The sequence below is a fragment of the Chanodichthys erythropterus genome, chromosome 3 (genome assembly GCF_024489055.1).
Source record: "Chanodichthys erythropterus isolate Z2021 chromosome 3, ASM2448905v1, whole genome shotgun sequence".
NCBI classification, from domain to species: Eukaryota; Metazoa; Chordata; class Actinopteri; order Cypriniformes; family Xenocyprididae; genus Chanodichthys; species Chanodichthys erythropterus.
In genome coordinates this window covers 53,714,554-53,736,520 of record NC_090223.1, presented here as the reverse complement: position 1 = coordinate 53,736,520, position 21,967 = coordinate 53,714,554, and the positions used below count along the sequence as shown (strand labels likewise).

At 37.3% G+C, this 21,967-nt stretch overlaps 1 protein-coding gene across 3 annotated transcripts in view; it reads right to left on the bottom strand.

The window, feature by feature from the left end:
* Nucleotides 1-2,756: 2,756 nt before the first annotated feature.
* The window catches only part of cyth1a (cytohesin 1a), a 59,711-nt gene continuing 40,500 nt past the window's right edge, over nt 2,757-21,967 (bottom strand). For 2 of the 3 annotated variants that reach the window (XM_067382800.1, XM_067382799.1), the window contains exons 3-13: nt 20,613-20,677; nt 20,056-20,122; nt 19,842-19,960; nt 16,455-16,535; nt 15,810-15,922; nt 15,173-15,321; nt 14,426-14,538; nt 8,315-8,393; nt 7,003-7,071; nt 6,435-6,589; nt 2,757-4,052 (exon numbers count right to left, since the gene is read on the bottom strand). In XM_067382800.1, the coding sequence (XP_067238901.1) occupies nt 3,974-4,052; nt 6,435-6,589; nt 7,003-7,071; nt 8,315-8,393; nt 14,426-14,538; nt 15,173-15,321; nt 15,810-15,922; nt 16,455-16,535; nt 19,842-19,960; nt 20,056-20,122; nt 20,613-20,677 (1,089 nt within the window). In that variant the 3' untranslated portion in view covers nt 2,757-3,973. The remainder of the gene's footprint in view (nt 4,053-6,434; nt 6,590-7,002; nt 7,072-8,314; nt 8,394-14,425; nt 14,539-15,172; nt 15,322-15,809; nt 15,923-16,454; nt 16,536-19,841; nt 19,961-20,055; nt 20,123-20,612; nt 20,678-21,967) is intronic. The other variant, XM_067382798.1, reaches the window with a different exon arrangement.

The window sequence follows — 21,967 nt, the reverse complement described above, 5'->3', positions numbered from 1 at the left end:
ACATTTGATATACAGTGCTTTGATCTGCCTATATTGACACTATTCTTGAAGAGCAAAAATTATGTACCAGTTATCACTGTAAAGCTGCTTTGATAAAATCTGCATTGTAAAAAGCGCTATATAAATAAAGGTGACTTGACTTGATGTTATGAAGTGATGAGAATACTTTGTCTGCACCAAAAATAACAAAACGTCGACTTTATTCAACAATATCTAGTGATGGGTGATTTCAAAACACTGCTTCATGAAGCTTCGAAGCTTTACGAATCTTTTGTTTCGAATCAGTGGTTCAGAGCGCGTATCAAACTGCCAAAGTCATGTGAACTATTGAAGTTTCAAAACACTTATGACATAACGAAGCCTCGTTTACTGAAATCACGTGATTTTGCCACTCTGAACCACTGATTCGAAACAAAAGATTCGTAAAGCTTCGAAGCTTCATGAAGCATCGTTTTGAAATCGCCCATCACTAGATATTGTCGAATAAAGTTGCTATTTTGTTATTTTTGGCACACAAAAAGTATTCTCGTCACTTTATAATTTAAAGGCAGGAACACACCAAGCCGACGGTCGGTCGTCGGGCAGTTTTTGTTCGTCAGCCGACTAAGTTTTCTCAGTGTGTCCCGCACCGTCGGCTGAAGTTGGTCCTCGTCACCTTTTTTCGGCCGATTCGAAATGTTGAATCGTCGCCGGAGCTCGTCGGTCCGTCGGGCCATCTGATCATTCTGATTGGATGTTCAGCTACTGCCACCTGCTGATACGGAAAGGCATTTCATCTTGCGCAGGCGCAGAACAGACATGCTACTTGGCCGTCAGCTCTCAAGCATCGGTTTGGTGTGTCAGGTCAACTTTGGACCCAGACTCTATGGCGGCGTGAGCCAACCCCGCAGTCTGCTTTCATCGCCACTAGTTTGTCGCCGTCGGCTTGGTGTGTTCCTGCCTTTAAGGTTAAACCACTGTAGTCAAATGAATTGTTTTAAATATGCCTTTAGTAGCTTTCTGGGCACTGAAACTGTTAATTATATTGCTGCCAATAGAGGCCTTACCAAATTTTTATGAGGTCGAGTGTGGAACGACATGAGTGTGAGTAATTAATGACTGAATTTTCATTTTTGGGTGAACCCTTTCAGTCCATTTTTATGTCCTTCCTTCCAACTTATACACTCGGATGTACGTCGTTGCATGAGGGCCCACTACTGGGAACCTTTATTAATTACAAAAAACGAAAATGCTAACAATAAGAACTGAGGGATTTGAAATGTTGTACAAGTGACGCGGAAATTGTGTTTTTATTACTTAACAGGCGAGTGTATTTTACTGAACAGATAAACTGCTCTTCATTGTAAAGCATTATCTGTTGTAAAGAGTCATATTCATTCACACGTCACGCATTGACAAAACAACTTTTTTCCGCTTATATATATATATATATATAATTTTTTTTTTTTTTAAAGTTACGTAGTGTACCTTTAAAAAACAGACCTTTTTGGGTCTGTTTTTTTTCAACTGGCCACTGGTTATTATATATCACTAACCAGTCCAGCAGTCACTGTAGGCTATTCCTTGTGCAGCTGTGTGATTGTATTCTCTGGGCTCTGTGTGTGAACGCCATCTGTGACATGCATTAAAAATGAAAATTATTCACTCATTTACTACAAACAAAGCGTTTACCGTAATCCAATTACAATGGAAGCCTATGGGCAAGATATTTAGATGGTTCAAAAGCAGAAATGATAAGTGCTTAATATTATCTGAACAAAATGCGTTTCATTTGAGATATAAAGTCGAGTAATGCATCCTTCAAGTAGTGCGATTACTAATCCAGGCATATCAGTTTCTAAATATGTGTCAGGCATGCGGATGGAGTTTCTGCAAAGGTTCTTCACACAACCTTTTCTGGTAGTTACATTGTCATCGTGAAAAGTTGAAAGATTTAATCAAACTTTGCCTAGACCTTGTGATTTTACCCAATAAGTCACCCAATAGTTATATTATCATAATCATCTATTATCTAATGTTTACATCTTGTGGGTACATTTTTGAAACCATTTGTATTTTAAATCCTGGTACTTGTCCCAAAAGACTTCCAATTCAAGTGCATTATTGTATTTATTCCACTATTATTAATTAAATTGTTTATCATAAAAATACTTCATAATCCAAAGTTAACAACATTTATGATCACTAAGTAATAGTATACTAATAGTCACTAATAGTATAAATACTCATATAGTATAACACTTAACAAATTGCTTCAGTTTAATAAATTATTAAATAACACCACATGGATTTATAGGGTTTATTTACGAGTTGATGCATGACAAAGCAGCTAATTTTCATATTAGGAAAGAAAATCAAAATGTGTTAACACTGTATTATAGTGCACATGTACTTACTGTAGTAATAACAGTACATTATGCATAATGTTATGAAACCCTAAACCAAACCATATTCCTAACCTTGTAGTAAGTACATTATACTATAACAAGGACACATTAAAATAAAGTGTAACCGAAACTCACTGAAAATCCTATTACATCTTACCTTCTGAAACATTAGCAGGAAAAGTAGTAAAGATGTCATGATGGCGCCACCTGTTGTTATTTTCCAGATACTGCATATGCATTGTGTTCCTATTTTCTGATTTTTGCTTTGTTTTCTTTTTAGTAAGCAACAGCAATCTTTTGAGGAAAGATAAACTCTTGAGATACGAATGGCTGTTTTTGTGACTGAATCAAAAAAGAAAGACAAAAATGAAAACACAAACACATCTGCTATAATATCTTTATTTCAGCATGATCTGGCTACCACTACAATGGTATCGACCTCCAGAAAATCAAAATTTAAAAAAAAAAAAAAAAGAAGAAAATGGCACTCAACTAGTACAATACTGCTACATACAGTACACACATTTATAAAATGGAAACCAATATTCTCTATACACTAAAGTATGTACATCTTTGATAAATTAAACCAATACTGCTTAGATTGAATATTTAGCGTGAAGAATAACTGCTAGACCGATGGAAACCCAAGAAAGAAGGGGTGACTGGAGAAAAGCGAGCAGGCACTGGAGCATCCGGAGGACTTCAGTCGTTACTGTTTTTAGGCACATTTACTCATTTATTTGGAGGTCCAAACGCTCTGGGTTAAAAGACCTCACAGAAAATAAAAACATTACCATCTGTTAATTACCGCCCTGCCTGTCTGAGAGGTAGTACCAATGCTTGATATCCTTGTAATGACTATATCTCATAATTCTGCTTATGTGTGCAGAACACCTACCAAAATTAACTACTGCAGCAGCTTCTCTATATACGTATGTCGCGTTTCAAGAAACGCTGGCGTCTGCCTAGAAAACACACAAATGCCCATGGAGCCGTTTACCGTCAGGGGCCAACGTATCTAGGGTGATTTCCCACCCTTTCCTTTATCTGCTGCAAATAATAGAAGTTTCTTTGAAAATGTTTTTACAATTAAATACACAAATAAACCTCTGAGGACCAAGCCGCTTGTGCACGATAAAAAATGTAAAAATACACGTATTGCCTGTACATTTCAAAGCACAAAGGAAATCTTCCTTTTCCGAAGCATGTAGGAACTTTCTGTCAGACCTGCTGATTTCAGATAATGCAAGTGCGCGCGTGTGCAAGAGAGGCGAGAGGGATAGAAAGACGAAAGAGAGAGAGAGAGACAAAGAGAATATTTTGGTTGAGCATGAGGAAAAATTTTCTCTTTGGGGGTTTCAAGGAAGCAGTAGCGAGTTAAAAAAGCCCACCGACTTCCTTTTAACACACACACACTTTAGCAAGAAGACATTTAAAAAGAGGCGCAAAGGTTTGACCTCGCTGATCCTGGTGAAGATTTCTTTCTGAAGTCGGAGGTTGTTTTCGACTCTTCACAGCTCGGTTGCCTCCACGAGGGGAAGCGGTTCCAGTAGCCCTGAATCTGTAACACCACGTCCTGAGCAGCTCTAGTGTCTCTTCACGGAGGAGACCTTCTTCTTCCTTGCCGCCAGCATCTCGTAGAAAGGATCTCTACTGATGGCCGCTCTGGAGATAAAAACAAAGAAGAATATTATTAAAAACTGCCCCATTATGCTTTGTCCCCTTTCATACTGTCTGTAATACAGCTGTTTGTTGATATAAAAGGCCTACAATGTTTTAAAGATCAAAACACACGACAAATAATATTGTGTCCTACAAGAAAGAACAGATTCTGAACTGCTGAAACGAGTTGTCAGTAATTCCAGTCTTGCTTCCTGCTGAACCTACGTAGGTTTGTAACAAATAAGCATAATGCCAGCTTATGGTCTTCATTGGCTGATCAACATCTACTTTGACCCTCAAACACTGTAGTTGTAGATGAGTCCTCCTGGAGGAGTTTGGTTCATGTCGAGAAGATGCTGTTTTCTGAGCTGTGAGAGCAAATCCACTTTTCATGCAATCACAACAGCCAATCAGAGCAGAGGAGGCTCTTTCGGAAAGGAGGGGTTTAGAGAGACTGAATCTGTACGAACTGTTTCAGGCTCTTTAAGAAATGAGGTGATGCGCAGTGTATATTATGATAAAATTGAAGTGTTCTTGGACCTATTGTAAATCTATTGGAGACTGCCAAAACAAAATTAGAAGCCTTTAAAATAGCATTCTAGGGGCACTTTAAAGCTAAAGCTTACTTGGCTGGAGTATAAAAGGCACTTAATATTCAATTATGTTATTGATTTGACTGCACTGACACTATTGGATGAGAACAAAGCTCAAACTGAGCTGAATTGTATAAAGCACTACTGAAATAAAGCATGATGTATAGTTGAAGTAAAGTACAGTATATTATAATGTAACAGGAATAATGTCATTGTTACAAAAACTTAAATTTCACAACTTTATTTAAAATTTTCTAATATCAGAATAAAGAGTGTGATATAAAATGAGAGACATGAAACTAGCACAGATATATAGGAAATTGCTTGGATAGTACAATAATCAGTAATACAGTTTTGTGTCATTAGGGGCTTTCGCACCAGAGGAACCTTTTCATAGTTCCCAGAACTATTGGCGAAAGTACCCGGATTTTGCCATGATAGCACTGCAGGAACAAGGAACAATTTTACTTCTAGAAACTCCTTTTAGGGGAACTAAATTAGCTCCTACTTCAGAGCAGGGTGTAAACCAGCACTATAGGAACTATCAGTGACATAAGTGTATGTTGATTGGCCGAACATACGCAAAACACCGGCACCCAGATTACACACACAGTTTATAGCCTATATATTTACTCCACAAAATAACTCTATGAACGTGGAAAACAATGATAGATGGACCTCTTGAGTTACACTGCCCTCCAAAAGTTTGGAAACCTAGCCCTAGAAAAGTGGGGTTTTGGACAATATTGGCATGAATCCTTTTTAATTTGTGATAATTTTGCACTGATAAGGGACAACACAAACTACGAAGACATATTTTATTAAATAACAGTTTATACATAGAAAAAACTTAAAATTTTGATTCATCAAAATATCCACCATTAGCAGATATCTGACCTAAACTGGGTTTTGATTGGTTCATTGAATTCTTATTTAACTTAATTGGCAATCAATTGTTGAAGCTATTAAGGTGTGCTAACCCAAAAATCTTTTAAAAACCTTTTAAAAAATCACACTTTGTGAAACTTTTGGAGGGCAGTGTAAGTAGAAAATCAAACACAACCTTATTTCTACTGAGCTAGTGACATTGGAAATAAACCACACTACAAACGCTAATATACTGTTTTTCATATACTGTCTTCTTTCTCAGCAACAGTTCTAATAACATATTAGACAAGCTGTTAATCCAGGGGTCTCCAATCCTGCTCCTGGAGGGCCACTGTCCTGCAGAGTTTAGCTCCAACCCTAATTAAACACACCTGAACCAGCTAATCAAGGTCTTACGATAGGCAAGAAAACTCCAGGCAGATGTGTTACGGCAAGTTGGAGCTAAACTCTTCAGGACAGTTGCCCTCCAGGAGCAGGATTGGAGACCCCCGTGTTAAACAAATCGTAAACCGATGAAGACAGAGATTGTAAGTGTTGTGTGCTCAGGCTCTGGCGATCTCAGCTGTCAAAATAAAGGTTTGCTGTGCTGTCAAAATAAAAGTCACAACAACACGCGCAGTATGTGTCACTGAATAGTTTGTACTGGCAGTGCGAATGCAACCAGGAAAACGGCCCTAGGGGAACTATAGAACTACCTGGTGCGAAAGCCCCTAATATACGAGGAAAATATTTGACTCCACAATGTTGCAATTGACCAATCAGAAACAATAAAGAGACTCCAGTGAGCTATGTAATAAAACTGGGATATTTAACAATTATTCTGGATTAAACTCAACCTATATACTACAGGCTAAAGAAAATGACCATAAATTTAAACCAAAATTTCCCTTTAATCAACACTCACTTAATGCTGTTCATCCATTCATCTTTCTCCTCGGCGGTGGGAGCAGAGATGCGGTAGAAGGTGTGGTTTCCTTCGACGACCCGTCCGTCCGCCTCTGTCTTACATGCCTTGATCACCTGGTCCTTATTGTCAGGGATGAAGAGCTCAAAGCAGTTCTGAGAAGCAAACACATGCAGACGATCACAGGTCTGACCACTAGGAGGAGACAGTGTGTTTGACAGTGAATTCTGAGGCTGCATCACCATACTTACTCTACGCATTCAAGTGTGCAAGTCACTGTTTGAAGTTTGAAGTGTGAAATAAGTCACTGTGAACTTTTTACAACGCGTCTCTGCATCGAACACCTTTGGCACTACTATGATTTGGGACGCACTACTCCTTGCACATTATAGTATGGATATGTTATTGGGATGCAGCCCAAGTGTTGAATTCTATCATGGTAAAAGATCATTGTGCAAACATAGGGACAGATTCTGCAAATCAACTCCTCCACACACCAGATCAGAGGAAAGTTAAAGTGTCCCTAGATAATCAGGAAAAGTTTAAACTGCTGAAAAACATGTTTTACCGGCTTCTTGTCCTCCACTTCACGAATGCTGAGGTTTTCCAGAGGGATGATGCCTCTTGGTTCTTTATCCTACATGAAAAAAAGACACATTAGTTACAGTTTATCATAATTTCTTAAAAAAAAAAAAAGAAAAACTTGTTCCTGCCACTAAATAAATAATAAGAAAAAGGTAATTCAAACTTTTTACTGTGAGTTTTTCACAACTGCGAGTTTATATCTCACAATTCTGACTACTTTTCTCAGAATTGCAAGATATAAAGTCTCAATTGCCAGTTATACAGTCAGAATTGTAAGATATAAAGTCAGAATTGTGTGATGTAAATCACAATTCTGGGAAAAGTTTCCTCAATTGGATTTTTGCAAGAAATTACAAGAAATAGACAATATTTTTCTCACAATTGCGAGTTTATTTCTTGCAATTCTGAGAAAATAAGTCAGAATTGGGAGATATAAACTAGCAATTGTGAGAAAAAGGTCAGAATTACAAGAAATTTTTAGTTTACATTTCGCAATTCTGACATTATAACTCTCAATTGACTTCACAAGACTTTATATCTTGCAATTGACCCTTCGCCGGGAGTTTGATTGACAATCAATCTAACCAATCATAACGCCGAATCCGCCATTTTGTCCGACAAAGCAGTCAGGAGTTAAAAGATTAACCTCGGTGGACTTGAACTTGAAAAATGGTGTGTACTGACATCTTTCCGCGTTTGAAACAACATTCCTTCTCATGTTCATTCGTGTTTATTTGATGTTATAAATTAACTAGTAGAAGGAGATGATCGGTTCATGAGCCGCTTGAGCTGAGGAGCTACAGCAATCTGTCACGACACATTAAAGAGCAACAAAATATTTTTTATTGTTCAAATTTCTTAAAAAATTATAGTTGGAAAGCTGGGACTTTGTTTAATATCATAAGTAACCTGCTCTGTCTTGTCTGTCGATGTGTTGTCATTGTCCTTTTTGCTCCGTGATTTTTCACGTGACCGCACCATGGCTTGTTGGACAAAGCAACATTAAAACTAAGGGGGCGGGTCTTGAAAAAACTCAGAATTGTGAGATAAAAAGTCACAATTGCGTGTTATAAAGTCAAAATTGTGAGAAAAACAATTCTGACTTTATAACTCAAAATTCCGAGTTTATATCTTACAATTCTGAGAAAAAAAGTCACAATTATGAGATGTTAACTCACAATTATCTTTTTATTTTTATTCAGTGGTGGAAACAAGATTCCATATTATATATACACTTCACTAAATAACTAAAGTAATAAATCCACAGCACCTACTGTAACATTTTCAGTACTTACAGTAGTGTACTCAAAGTAGTAAAGGCAGTTATCTGTGAGGATGAACCACCGTCTTTTCCAGGTTTTGACGCGTCCCCCTGAGGAACAAAAGATGAGCATTAGCCTTCCGTGCAACGAGACGCCAGATGCCACAGATCCGTGCAGCTGAAGATTTGAGCGGCAGAAGAGCAGACAGACAGACAGATGAACAGACAATGAGAGCTCTTCTACAGCCACTCCATGTGTCCAATAAGGCCCAAGCACAGCATTCCTTACCAGCAGCACACCATGCTCAAACCACTCCATCAATGAACCTCCACAACCATCAGACATCACCCGATAGTTGTCATTCCTCTTAACCTGATTGAAAAGATCTCTTTACTTCCTAAAAGACCAGCTCAATGTACATTGTGTTTAAACAGAGCACTATTCTATCCGTATCTAGCTATGATGTTAGATGAGGGACGAGGGGGAACCAGTGTGATGCAAACTTATCACTTCAGCGCTCTCTAATGATGTTAACCACCTGATTAAATAACAGACTGTGTTAGTAATCTGCTGACAGACTCTGATGTCATGTTAAGCTCACATTCTTCACTCATTTTCCCATGGCCCTCTCTATAGGGACTGCAAGTTAAACATGGCGCTCAGTGATCCGAGGATGACCTCTGCCACCCTTGTTTCCTCTGCAGGGAAACCTGATCACAGTGGCAAAGGAGATGCCTTTAAAATGAATAGACAGTATAGTGCAACTGTGTGTCATGGTAGTTGATGCATAACATGACATTTTTTAATAATATATTAATCAATATTAATAATAAAAATTATATATACACAAGGGAAAATATATTTTTCCATTTATTCAGCATTCCCAAATTGTAGCTGATTTTGCAGTGTATTTTTATGAATTAATTTGCAAAAGTGCTGTACAAATATCCTATGAAGTCTCTCAACGAATATGAACTTATAAAATCTGCATGCATAATTACTATGAAATAATTAGCAAAACGCTGTTTAGGCCTGTCGCGATTATTGATTAGTTGTAGGATTGCGGTTATTTCATAGAATTGCAATTACTTGAGATAACTGTGCAGTTTAATTTTCAGTCACATTTTGCAATTCAAATAATTTAAATTTAAATGAAAATACTAAAAAAAAATATTATTCTGAAGGATCATGTGACTGGCTGCTGAAAATTTAGCTTTGCCACCACAGTAACAAATTCCATTTTAAAATAAATTCATTTTAGAAAATACTTATTTCAAATTGTAATAATATTATATTAATATACTTATATCAAATAAATGCAGCCTTGGTGAAAATTAGAGATTTCCTTAAAAAACATTTTTAAAAATCTTAATTATTCCAAACATTTGACTGTTTATTATAGTATATTATATTAAAAAAGGAGCAGTAAAGAAAATCATATGGGCATATTTAACAGTTCCAAAGTAAAATATAAAAAAAATCATCAGGGCAAAATTCATGATCGTAACAGGCCTAATGTTATTTAAATTAGTTTTAGATGATACAGCACTGCACACAAGCAGGGCATGTCAACCACCCTAAAGCTTTTCTGCTGAACAGGATCCTGATCCTCCTGCACAACAGACTGTCATTGTATTCGAGTACTGGCATGAGCGACAAACAAAACAAACACGGATCAGAGCACTACAGCAGGTGAGAGTTTCTGAGCAAGCTGATTGGCTGAGTCATCGGCCGTGATTAATGATCACTCCAGGTGCGGTCGCAGAGCAGAAGCCCCGTCCAGAAATGTCTCTCAGAGGGAGGAGATTTGTGGAGAGGGAAGTGAGGAGGCCGTGCTGGGCAGACTGACACTGATACGGGGCTGGGTGATGGATGGGCCTTCTTGGTCACATCTCTGACATGACAACAGGAAGCTACAGCAATTCCACGTCTTTAGAATTTTCTTCTTTTCTTTGTTAGAATTTTTGGAAACAACACTTTTCTCACTATTAACTAGTTGCTTATTAACATGCATATTACTAGGATATTGGATGTTTATTAGTTCTTATAAAGCACATATTAATGCCTTATTCTGCATGACCTTAGTTTACATCCCTAATCCTACCCCACCTAACTATTAATAAGCAGTAATTAGGAGTTTATTGAGGCAAAAGTCATAGTTAATAGTGAGAATTGGACCCTAATCTAGAGTGTGATAATGTTTTATATGTATGCTGATGTATATGCTAATTCTCAAGTAAATGGAACACTTTAGATATGGTTTTATTTTGGTATCAGCCTTAGTGATATTTGATACATCAAATGAAACCCACCCTCACCCAGCATCCTAGTGGTGAGTCCGATCTGACCAGACACACACACACACACACACACACAAACAATTTCCTCAGCGCTACAGTCCAGCATCACACACACACACACACACACACCAATCATTTTTCGTACAGCATGAAGAATAGCAGTCTTTGGTCCAGATGCAGTTTTCTGACTCATCTTTCTGACAGATCAAACACCACTTGAATGTTCACTCCAGACATTCAACCATTAGCAGTAAAATGACTGAATATAATTTTTAAAGGAAGAGTTCACAGAGAAATTTAAATTCTGTCATAATTCTGTTCCTTAGTTCCTTCTTTCATTGGGAAAAAAAAAAGAAAATTTTTTTTGAGAAAGTCCAAGCTGCTCTTTTCCATACAAACGTGGGTGGGCGATTTGAGCAAAAACCTATAATATGATATTTAAGAATTTTATTTCACTATTACGATATAAATCAAGATATTTAGTTATTTTGCCTGAAATAAGATTGTGACATCAAAATTTTAGATATTATTGAAACTTCATAATTCTCAACACCAATTCGCTAATATTACGTTTAATGGAACGAGCCTTGGAAGAGCCAGGAATTTTTTTTTTACGTAACATTGTGTTCATCTGAAAGAAGATAGTCATATACACCTAGGATGGCTTGAAGGCGAGTAAATCATGGGATCATTGTCATTTTTGGGTGAACTACCCCTTTAAGAACTATGTTTGATTTACATAGATGGCAGCAGGTTTATTAGGCTGCTGTCACTTTAAGACCGAATGCACAGTACACAATGCACAATGACACAATATATGCTTAAGTTTATTCGAGAAATAACTGACTGCATTTACAAGGATACTCAATCTGGCGGGAATTTTTTGACATAAGCTTGTGTGTATCTGCTGTTCAAGAACGATAAGAAGCAAACAAACTGACAACGCACAAGTACCAAATTGAGTTCTCTTTCATGGCTTATTGTGCCTGAATGGTTTAAAATAGCTTGAGTGTTTAAATGGGAAAGGCTTAAAAATGCATGCAAAATGATAAAATTTGCATGACTGCATGGTCATAAACGTTTTACAGTCCAAAATATCGCCCACCCCTACTCACAGTGAATCTAAATAAGGACAGATGCTGTTCCACAGGAAAAGTTATATGAGTTTGGAACGATGCAAGGGTGAGGAAACAATGACAGATTTTTAATTTTTGGGTGAACTATCCTTTAATCTTATACATTTAATCTTCTTCTGTTGCTGTTTTCATTGGTGTTTGTAGGGCTCCGTTCAGACTGAGAGGAAGCAGAAAATACTGCAGCTCCCAAAGTGGAAATGACACAGAGAGAGAGAACATTTCGAACACCACATCAAACAGAGAGAGGTGCTCTTCAATACAGTGGTCACAAAATCAAAAACCAAGCACCCGCCACCATACAGAGACAGGGCGGCACGTGGACGAATCGCTGATTCGATGGATAAAACGAGCCATCAGACAAACAAATGAAGGAACATGTAAAAACTAGAGTAAACTCATGGAAAGACGAACCCCATGGAAAAATAATGAACCTACAGTGGCTAATAACAGAAACAGGGGACAGGAAGCAAGGCTGATCACCAAAAGCACCTGAGAGCGGAGAGATGAGCGATTGTTTGGGAAGAGCAGGTGTACATACCTCCTGAGGGAAAGACAACAGCCAAAATCATGGGAACAAACAAACAAACAAACGAGGAAGAAAAGGAAACAAAAATAATTAAATTAAATAGGAAATCATACTCCCCACACGCTGCCTCTCTGATCAAAGAAAGTACTGTGAATTACAGAGGACCGCTCCAAAAATAAAACAGGGGATGAAAGTACAAGTGTACACTAGAATCGGCAGACATTCAATTCACAATCATTTAACACACTTTATGTCCATTTATGCAGAAAAGGAAAATGTCTCTTTTTCAGACCCTTTTAGGCCTGGTCTATACTGATAAGCATGTAGTACAACAATAAAGAACTTACTTTGTTATGATACTTATATTGCAAATCCATTCCACTCCAATCATTACTGATGTAGAGAGTGATATTTGTGTCAATTATGTTTATTTTCAAACATAATTATAAGATGGAAGGAACACTAAACATTTAGCTGAATTTGAACTTCTTTTTGTTAATTGCCACTCTATAGTATCCCAAATGGAAATTCCTTCCATAAATCATTAGCTGACATGACATGGGTTTGGTAACATCCTTTGAAGCCTCTATAATGCTCTAAGGCCATCTTTATTCATTATATTACATTAATAAGACACCTTAAGGCCCGTTAACAACAAGAATGATAACAAAAAAGATACCTATACTGATAATTTGCTTCCACACCAGCGAATGATAACGGTCTGTTTATTCTAAGCCAAAGCACTGCGGTTTCAAAGTGTACAAAATGTTTTGCTGTTCTTGTTGCATTTACACATTTTAACCAGCAGATGTCCTCAGCATGCTATGTTTTGAGTGGATAGCTAGTGTAATCGATCTAATCTAACAGTGAATTTAGCTGACGAAGTCAATATAGTGGAATAAAAACAGCGCATGGTCTTTTTCACCGCAACTTCAAAGAAAGCAAGGCAATGTTGTCAAAACTAGCGCTGGATACCTGAGGTAATTTTATGTTACACTGTTTGCTAGACTGGCATAATGATCTCAACATTAATACTTCTCACCATTTATTCCGAGGGTATGACCGATTGTTTTCCATACATCCATTTTCTTTAACCTATACTTGAAAAGGGGGTTTGACTTGTCAAACGATGGATTTTTCTGGACCTCTGCGATTAACTTCTCTGCAATAACATCTGCCATTTTTAATGCGCGAGCCCTTAAATTAGAATGGATTCTGATTGGCTGTCTGTGTTTTATCATTCAAGCTGGAAAAAAATCATTCTGAAAGTGATCGTTTCTCTATATTGTTATCGTTATAGCTTTGGTGTATAATTTGCTATTCTTTTATATTTAGAACGATTTTTAGAAATATATCTTTATAGTTATCATTCTTGGTGTGAATGGGCCTTTATTCTCATGAATATTTTAAGAAAAATTATCAAAGCAATAAGACTTTACTTGTGGTAAAAGTCAGTTTATCTTCAATAAATCATTACATGTGTGAATCCGAATAATTCAAATAACTGTAGGAAGTTTAGAGCTGCTAAGCAATGTAGCAACTTGTCGCATAAACATAGAAACATCAGCATTTTACAGTATTCATGGATATACCTTTAATGAATATAATTAATTATAATTCAAGATGTTATAATGCATTATTCTCACTAATGGTTTAACCATGAATATTAAGTATTATAATGCATTATACAGAAATTCCTGAAAACTGTTTATGAAAATATTGCAGATTACAAAGGGAAACTATTTCGAATAATGTTATGAAAAGATTTATAATACATTATATAGAGAGAGAGTGTCCATCTTATGTGCAGTTTCTCTTAGACCTCTCATGACAGTGACAGCTTGGGATGTTGATTCCCAACATCTAACCTGATTAAAATTATGTGTTCAAAGTCATGCAGCTGATTTATTGTGATCATAAAGTGTAATTATGATGTGAGAGGAGATAGTGATCCATCAAGAAAACAGAGTTAAAGATGTGCTACTGTATGTGGAAGTGTTGTGAGGATCATCGGATGAGCTTATAGAAGTGAGTCTGCATGTGTGTAAGCCTTGAATCTCACTCTCAGAGCATGTGTTTGGACAGGACATTTCTTATTCAAATGTAGGTGTAGAGCAGTGCGATCATCACAAAAGTGAGACATGAGTCTCAAGTCAGCCGTTTACTCATGTAGTCCCACTCACCCAGTTTGAGCAGCCAGCCCTCTCTGTCCGGGTTGAAGAAAGTGTGCGTCAAGTCATTGCCGTCATCCTCAGGGATTTTGAAGGGTTCATTCTTGATGCTGTCATATAGGTTCTGAATGAGTCAAAGCAAAAGACCATGAATTTCAAAAGATGAATGAACACACGCACTCCACCTACATTACATATTCCTGTAAACATAGTAATTAAAGCTCTTTTCTGAACATGTTTTTTTCCCCGTTTCCTGCTATTCTGTTCTGCTCGTTCTTCTCATTTATTACTCTGCATTTTAATAATTTAATCATCTTGCTATTTTTCACAGAACCAAGACATGCAGTTGTTAAAATGTTAGCTATAGTAAGAGGGCAGTTTTAAGTGTCATTGTTTGTATATACTTGTGTACTGTACATCAATTTTTTGTTCTTCTTTGTCATTCATTCGTCATCTCTTTTTTTTCTCTTTTTTTGCTTCATTTTTTGGGGGATGGAGCAATGAAGGGAGGGGCGTGTTTGTTTGTGTTTTAAGTAATTCCAAAAACGGTGTTTAGTTGATCCTGTTGCATTTAATTAGACTTGAAACTAAACCCTGCTGGAAAGTGTCTCTCCAGGACTGGGAATGAGGAACCTGGGTCTAGGTCATAAACTGGGGGCTCGTCCGGGATAAGGGACAAAGATAACATACAGTGCTACATCAATAATACAAACACAACAATATAATCCATCTACAGACATAAGTGAGAGGAGACAGACCCTGAGCAAGTCCTCTGGCAGATCTCCTCCCTCATTAATGCCTCTGTTCATGGAGATAAAACGCTCTACTGTGGGCTTGTCCTTGACATTTGGGTTGTGAAGGCTGGTGTTCAACATGATGATGGCGAAGGACAAAATGTAGCATGTGTCTGCAAAAAAATGCTGTTTGTTACAACCATCCACACTGACATCCAGCATCTGATCATAGCATTTTCAAACACTCATTTTAAAAAAAGGTGCACTGGCTATTGAAATAGTTCATGCTCATAATGCGGATGAATGCTAATGAGGACTGTGGATCATGATAAGAACATCCATGAAGTAAGAGAATCAAAGGCCAAAGAGAGAACTTAAAGGGTGTGTATATTAGCAAGACAATCATTAGGTCTAAATGCATGTGTGTGTAACATTTTCATTTAACTGTGTCGTAAATATAGGCTACTGGTAAATTACATTTATTTTATGTTAAATGCATTGTTTAAGTGTCTGCCCAATTTGATATTTCAAGCTCTCAATTCGTGAGCATTACTAGGGAAAGCAGTATTGGTAAAACACGGTTCATGTTTCTTGAAAATGTTATAAAAGCACATTTGAACACTAAACACTGAACACAGACTACAATGTAAAGTAGACACACCTGTGGACTGAAAGACTCCCGGGTTGCATTGGCAGTAGCGCTGGGCAAACGCCTCCATCATTCTGTCAATCTTTTGTGCCTCACCAGGAAGTCTGAAACTCCAGAGAAACTGCCTGTGTGGAGAAGAACATCATAATGATATTTAACATACGCACTACACCAGGACATTCACAGAGAGGTGCGTATGAGTGTGTGCATCTGAATCAAGGAACCTGAACACCAACCAATAAGATTAAATTACATTAAAATCTTCTGGTAAATGACATTGGTTATGTTATGTTATGATACAATGAAATGCCAATGTTTTGTACCATCATTAGTCATATACGGTATACTGGTATATTTAAAAACACTTTAAATATTTCAAACAGCAGTATGCTATACTGTTGTCATTACTGTATGTTGCAAACTTTGTGGTCTGGCCAAACAATAAGTCAAGTAGTATATTTCAAATCACAGCTGATATCACACATTACACTGGAAATGAAAGGTCAAGTTGAGCAAACTGCATTGTGGGATAATGTACCCAAATGCAGTTTGTGTTGGTTGTATACTGAACACTATGGCAAATGTAGTAGATATTTTGTAAGTCTCAAATATAACATTTCCATACTTATTATAATTATTAAAAACTACATCTTTTACCTGAGAGCCTGAACCAGGTTCAAATCTGTGAACTCATGCAGCTCCACAAAAGCATGAAGGACCTGGATATTGAAGTCATCCCTGTTGAACAATGTGAAAATAGAAGTGGTAAGCATCATGCAGCAGACATGGGGTGTGTTTGTTTGGGTTGATTTTAAACATAAATATTCAAAACGACAAATGATTCTCAGGAATCACTTACTGCACCTTTAAGGGCCTTTCACACCAAGAACGATAACAATAAAAGATAACAATAGCATTCACACTAACGGACGATAAAGTTCTGGGCTGGGTTTCCCGATAACGTTGTCTCTTAGCGCGCTACGAAGACTCTAAAGGTAGACCTTAACTGAAGATGTACCGTTTCTAGGCGTGTTCCCCGAACTATCCCTTAGGAGGTTGCTTAAGGTATATCTTCTTAAGTGCCACGTTACCAGGTGCTGTCCATGGTGGCGGTGCTGAATTGGTTGATATCGATGGCTCGAGAATCGATAATTCAATCTATACAGTCGCTGCTTCACTGCGTTATGTGAGAAATCAGTGTTCTTTATAAAAATAAGCACTTCAGAAGTAGAAATTGCATTTATCAGGACTCATGGTATGTTATAAAAGTAATCTAAATTGCAAACTAAATCTATATTGTAATTTATCTATATTCTGGGGGCGCGGAGCTCCCATCAGCGTGAGTTTTATTTAGAATAAAGTTTTAATTCCTTGGAGACGCGTCATGCAGCTGACAGACATGTAGGTATCTCGTTTATATCGTTTTTTTTTTTTTTTTTTTTTTTTTTTAATATTCACAAACTTGTTAACTATATCATGAATTTACGATTGTAAAATATGTGGAAGTGAATGTGTTTTGTCACGCGATGAGTTTGCACGGCAGTTAGAGCTGTCGGATAGCCTATACGAAATCTTCCCCGAAATACATAAAAGTATGTGGCCGGTGAACTGGGAGAAGAATGGAGTAAACTTTATTGTTTCATAAACAATGTGTATCTGATATTAATAAAACATATCAAATATGAAAAAAGGGTTATTGTTGCAGCTTCCGTAGACATCAGTGTAATTTGAATTTAACAAACTATAAATGTCTTTTTTTTATGCAGTAGCCTACTTAATTCAAATGTGTATTTAAATGTCTGAAACCTAAAATAAAGCGCGATGAGGTTAAAAACACTGAATAGTTTTGTTAAGTTACATGACAAGCGCAGAGCGCGCGTCTGTCTCTGGATCAGCGCTAAAGCACATTTGAATTTAGCAGTGAATTTTTTTGCATTTTATTCTTTGCCATAATCCTAATCGAACACTGGGTGTATTACAGCTTCAGAATTATATTCGTATTGACTATAAACAGTGATAAGGTATAGCTAAGACTGGTCCAGACCAACCTTACGAAAGTATGACTTACAGAAGGTATACTTAACTAAGAACGTTTCGGGAAACACGTATTAACGTTAAGGTACAGCTTAAGGTATAATTTAAGAACGACGTAGAGTTAAGAAGGTTTCGGGAAACCCAGCCCTGTTTATTATAAGAGAGCACTGCAGTTTTGTTGTCTGTCACTTTAAATGCTTTAAATAGTATTCTGATTGGCTGTCAATGTTTTTATCGTTTATAAGCTGGGGAGAAAAAAAAAAAAAAAATCAAACTGAAAAAGTGATTCCAATGATATAGTTTTCTGAGCCAGTATCATCACAGTTGTGGTGTGGATGATTTTTAGAACTTTATCTTTATCGATAATGTTTTGAAAGGGCCTTTATCAGAGTAACTGAAGTTTAAAGGGTTCATTTAAAAAAATGCTGTCATCAGTTACTCAGACTCAAGTCGTTCCAAACCCATATACTGATGTGTTCTTTGTATGTGTTCATCAATGTATATATGTGAATGGTTCACCCACAATTAAATATTCTGTCATTTGTAACCACATTCATGTCATTGTATGACATTGTATAACAAAAAAGAAGACATTTTTGAATAATTACTGCTCTTTTACAGCATTGAGGATGAGCTAATTTGTCACTTGTGTGTGGATATATATATATAAATCACTGGTGTGGCCTCTTGTCCAAGACTTACTCAAGACAAAGTGGATATGAGATCATTCATTACTGCATCATTTTTCGAAATAATGACATTCATCCTCTGCAAGTGGAGAATGTGATATCCGTCATGGGGATGAGGGCGATCTCGTCCTCTCTACACCCTTTCCCGGTGATCTGGTGACAGTCCACTCATGGGACAAAGCACTGCAGACCCCCTCCCTAACAGAGGAGCTGAAGTGCTCAGAGATACAATCTGATCTGCTGTTGTCGACAGCACTGCTCTCTATTTCCTGACTGTTTCAGCAGCCACACCCAGACCGAGGAAGAACAGAAAGCAAGTAGGCGGAGGCAATGAAATCCAGGATGACCGAGAGGGGGGAAAAAAAGGAATTCTTGCGTAGATGCAACTAGGTGTTGCCCAGTCAACTAGAATAACATGACTCTACGAATGTCTGAATTTCAGTCCTGTTTGAGTCAACATTCCTTAAATATGAAGAGTCTAATGAGCTTAGAGTCAGGATAAAAGGATAATCAAAGACAGATGCAGATGGGATTTACAAAACAATCCATTTTCCTGTCTCTCAGCAAATCACAGTGGGAAGATGTCACTGGTTTCCAGGAATTTAGAAGAAAGACCAGTTGACATATTAGGTTAAGCTAATGTTTCTACTGATGGTGGATTAAGGAATCTAATACTGCTTCAATCATCTGAAGTCGAATTATTTTGTGATATGCATTTTGGTGATTTCAGATATTTTATTATTTCACATTTTAATTAGATAGTATTTAAATAATGCAAATATGCAACACCAAAGCAACAGACCAAACTTTTGGACAGACACTTCTGGACACTTCTGGATTCTTCTGAATCCAGTCATTTCAATAGGAATCCATGCAATGTAGAACTTCCCATAACTTCCCATAAACTTCCCATTATTGACAGTGGATGATGGACCTTTTTGCCTATGATATTCACTGAAATTTCACTAATGTGACCATGCCTTAAAGAAACAAAGGTGGTTAGACTGCAGATACAGTAGTGACAAAGCACTTAGATTTCCCTAAAACCTAAAATGTAATTTGCAATATTATCTGTAATTGCACTTATTGCTGCGATGCAATAATAATATCACTATTACTACTGGTTTCTGTCCATTCAATTTCTATTTTAAAGGCCTGTGACGCCATCGCCACAAGTGGTGCTACCAAATCATGTGCTGACGGCACTATTTGTAGAACATGCGGTCAGCCTGGAGCACCTATGTCAGTGTGAACGGCCCTTTATCTGGCCCAGCAATAACCACACACACACACACACACACACACACACACACACACACACCTCTCTCCTAGGTAGTCTCCTATTGCAGTCTTGTTAAGACCTTCACCCTTGTAGAGGAACCGTGCGATGTCTTCACTGGTGTTCTTCAGAAGGTCATTTTCAATGAGGAACTGGATCCCCTGCAAAGACACATATTCAATGTGTTTAGCTTCTAAGACAAATGATACACATAGAATTCATTCAGTGAATATGCTTTAAGAGACTGCTTAATCACCTTTTTGGGGTCCATGTTGAATTTCTTGCGACCCATTGCCACTTGTTTGTTCCTCTGCATGTTTTTCCTGCAGGGAAAATTATGATGATTAGTAGCTAATAGACTGAACTCCTGATGTTTATACTTTTTGTATTGTTTTACAAAAGATCTCCTAAGGTTATTTCATATATTGAATCCTTCATAATCTCTGGCTGATGGATCCAAAAGTAAAACAGCTACTACATTGAACAGGTCTTGTTGAACCCAAATGGTACTGGGAATCGCAATTTGGTTCGGATTTTGAATGAGTTCCATTTTGTTTAAATACCAGAATCATTTTAGAATCTCTACAATCTCTGCAACAGTGTTACCTCAGCCAGTTCTCTGGAAATTCCCTACTGTCACTTGAATTTACTTGAATAGTTTAATAGATTCCAATAAAATGTTTGATGAGTTGAGGTTCAAGTAGATTGTGCAGCTAGATGCTGAGGTGCTAGGCAGATTTGACCTCACACATGACTCATAAAGTGACATCAGTGGAAATTAATTGTGTATGTGTAGTCTGTGAGGGGACTCACCTCTCCTCAGTGGAACCCAGGTTTTCAATCTCACTGGTCACTTCAGCTATCTCATCCTTCAGACGCTGTGATGAGACATGAAATGGTTTAAATCAAATGAGACTTCCGAGGTAATAACACCACACCATAGTGGTGGAAACAGATGAGAAATGAAACAAAAACAAAGACTCACATGTTTAGCTTTGTGTTATGTGTGAAATAGTGACCCAAACAAGAAACATTCTGGCCTAAAATGGAATTTTTCAGCAGCAGGTAATTTTCTGTCTTCGATGAAAGTGAAATACTGCATTAAACAACAAAACTAGCCAATAAAGGCAGGCTTCTCCGTTATTGTCTAAATGTAAGCTATATATACACACTATATATACTTTTTTTTGTTCAAAATGAACTCAATTTAAATAAGTCACATCATGAACAAAATTTAAATAAGTCACATCATCAATCTTTCTTCCAAAATGTGGTTTTCGCGGGAAATTGCATAGATGCGTCTCTCTCCCATGAGTGTCTCATCATATCCTTAAATAGAGAAAAGTTGCTCTAGCTACTTTGATGAGTGTTTGGTGTGGGAGTGGCAAAAGATGGTTAGAAAGGTTGAAATGGAGCAGCTAAAACTCAAACCTCTAGTTTTAAACAAACGCCAAACAGAAGAAAGTATGCTGGCAAAAAGAGAACACGACAGAGCTTGTAATAAAACAAGAATCAACATTAACTTGACTTAACACAAATGACGAGAACTAAGAGATTTGAAATGTTGTAAAAGCGACACAGAAATTGTGTTTTTATTACTCAGTTGAGTAAGGTTATTTTATTGAACAGATACACTGCCATGTAGGTCTCTAACAGAGTTCATTGTAAAGCATTATCTTTTGTGAAGAGGCATTTCATTATGGTTGTTGTAACGCTGTGCTGGAATTTCTATTCAAGGAAGTACCATGTCTATTAATGAGTAAAGCTACAGTGACGTCTTCCAACTAGTCAGCTTGAGATCCTTTCCATCTAAACTGGTTATATCTCTTAAGACTAGTAGTGAATGTTTTATTAACAGTTGGATAATCTCTCTCTCTCTCTCTTTTTTAGTTATGAGACAGATCCAAGGTCTACTACAAGATAGAGAGTATCGTGGCACTCTCTGCATGTGTCCTGTCCTACCTCACCGAGGCCTGACATTAACGGCTCAAATCTAATTCCAGCGGATGAATCGTTTGCTCTAGACTGCTCTCTTTGATATACATGACATTAAAAGAGAGCAGTTGGAGAACGGCTCCAAAGTAAAGACTAGAGACAAGAAAATTGGATTATTTTACCATGTCTCTGGAGAGATTAATGGGGTTAGGACACAGGCTTGTCTCTTCTGC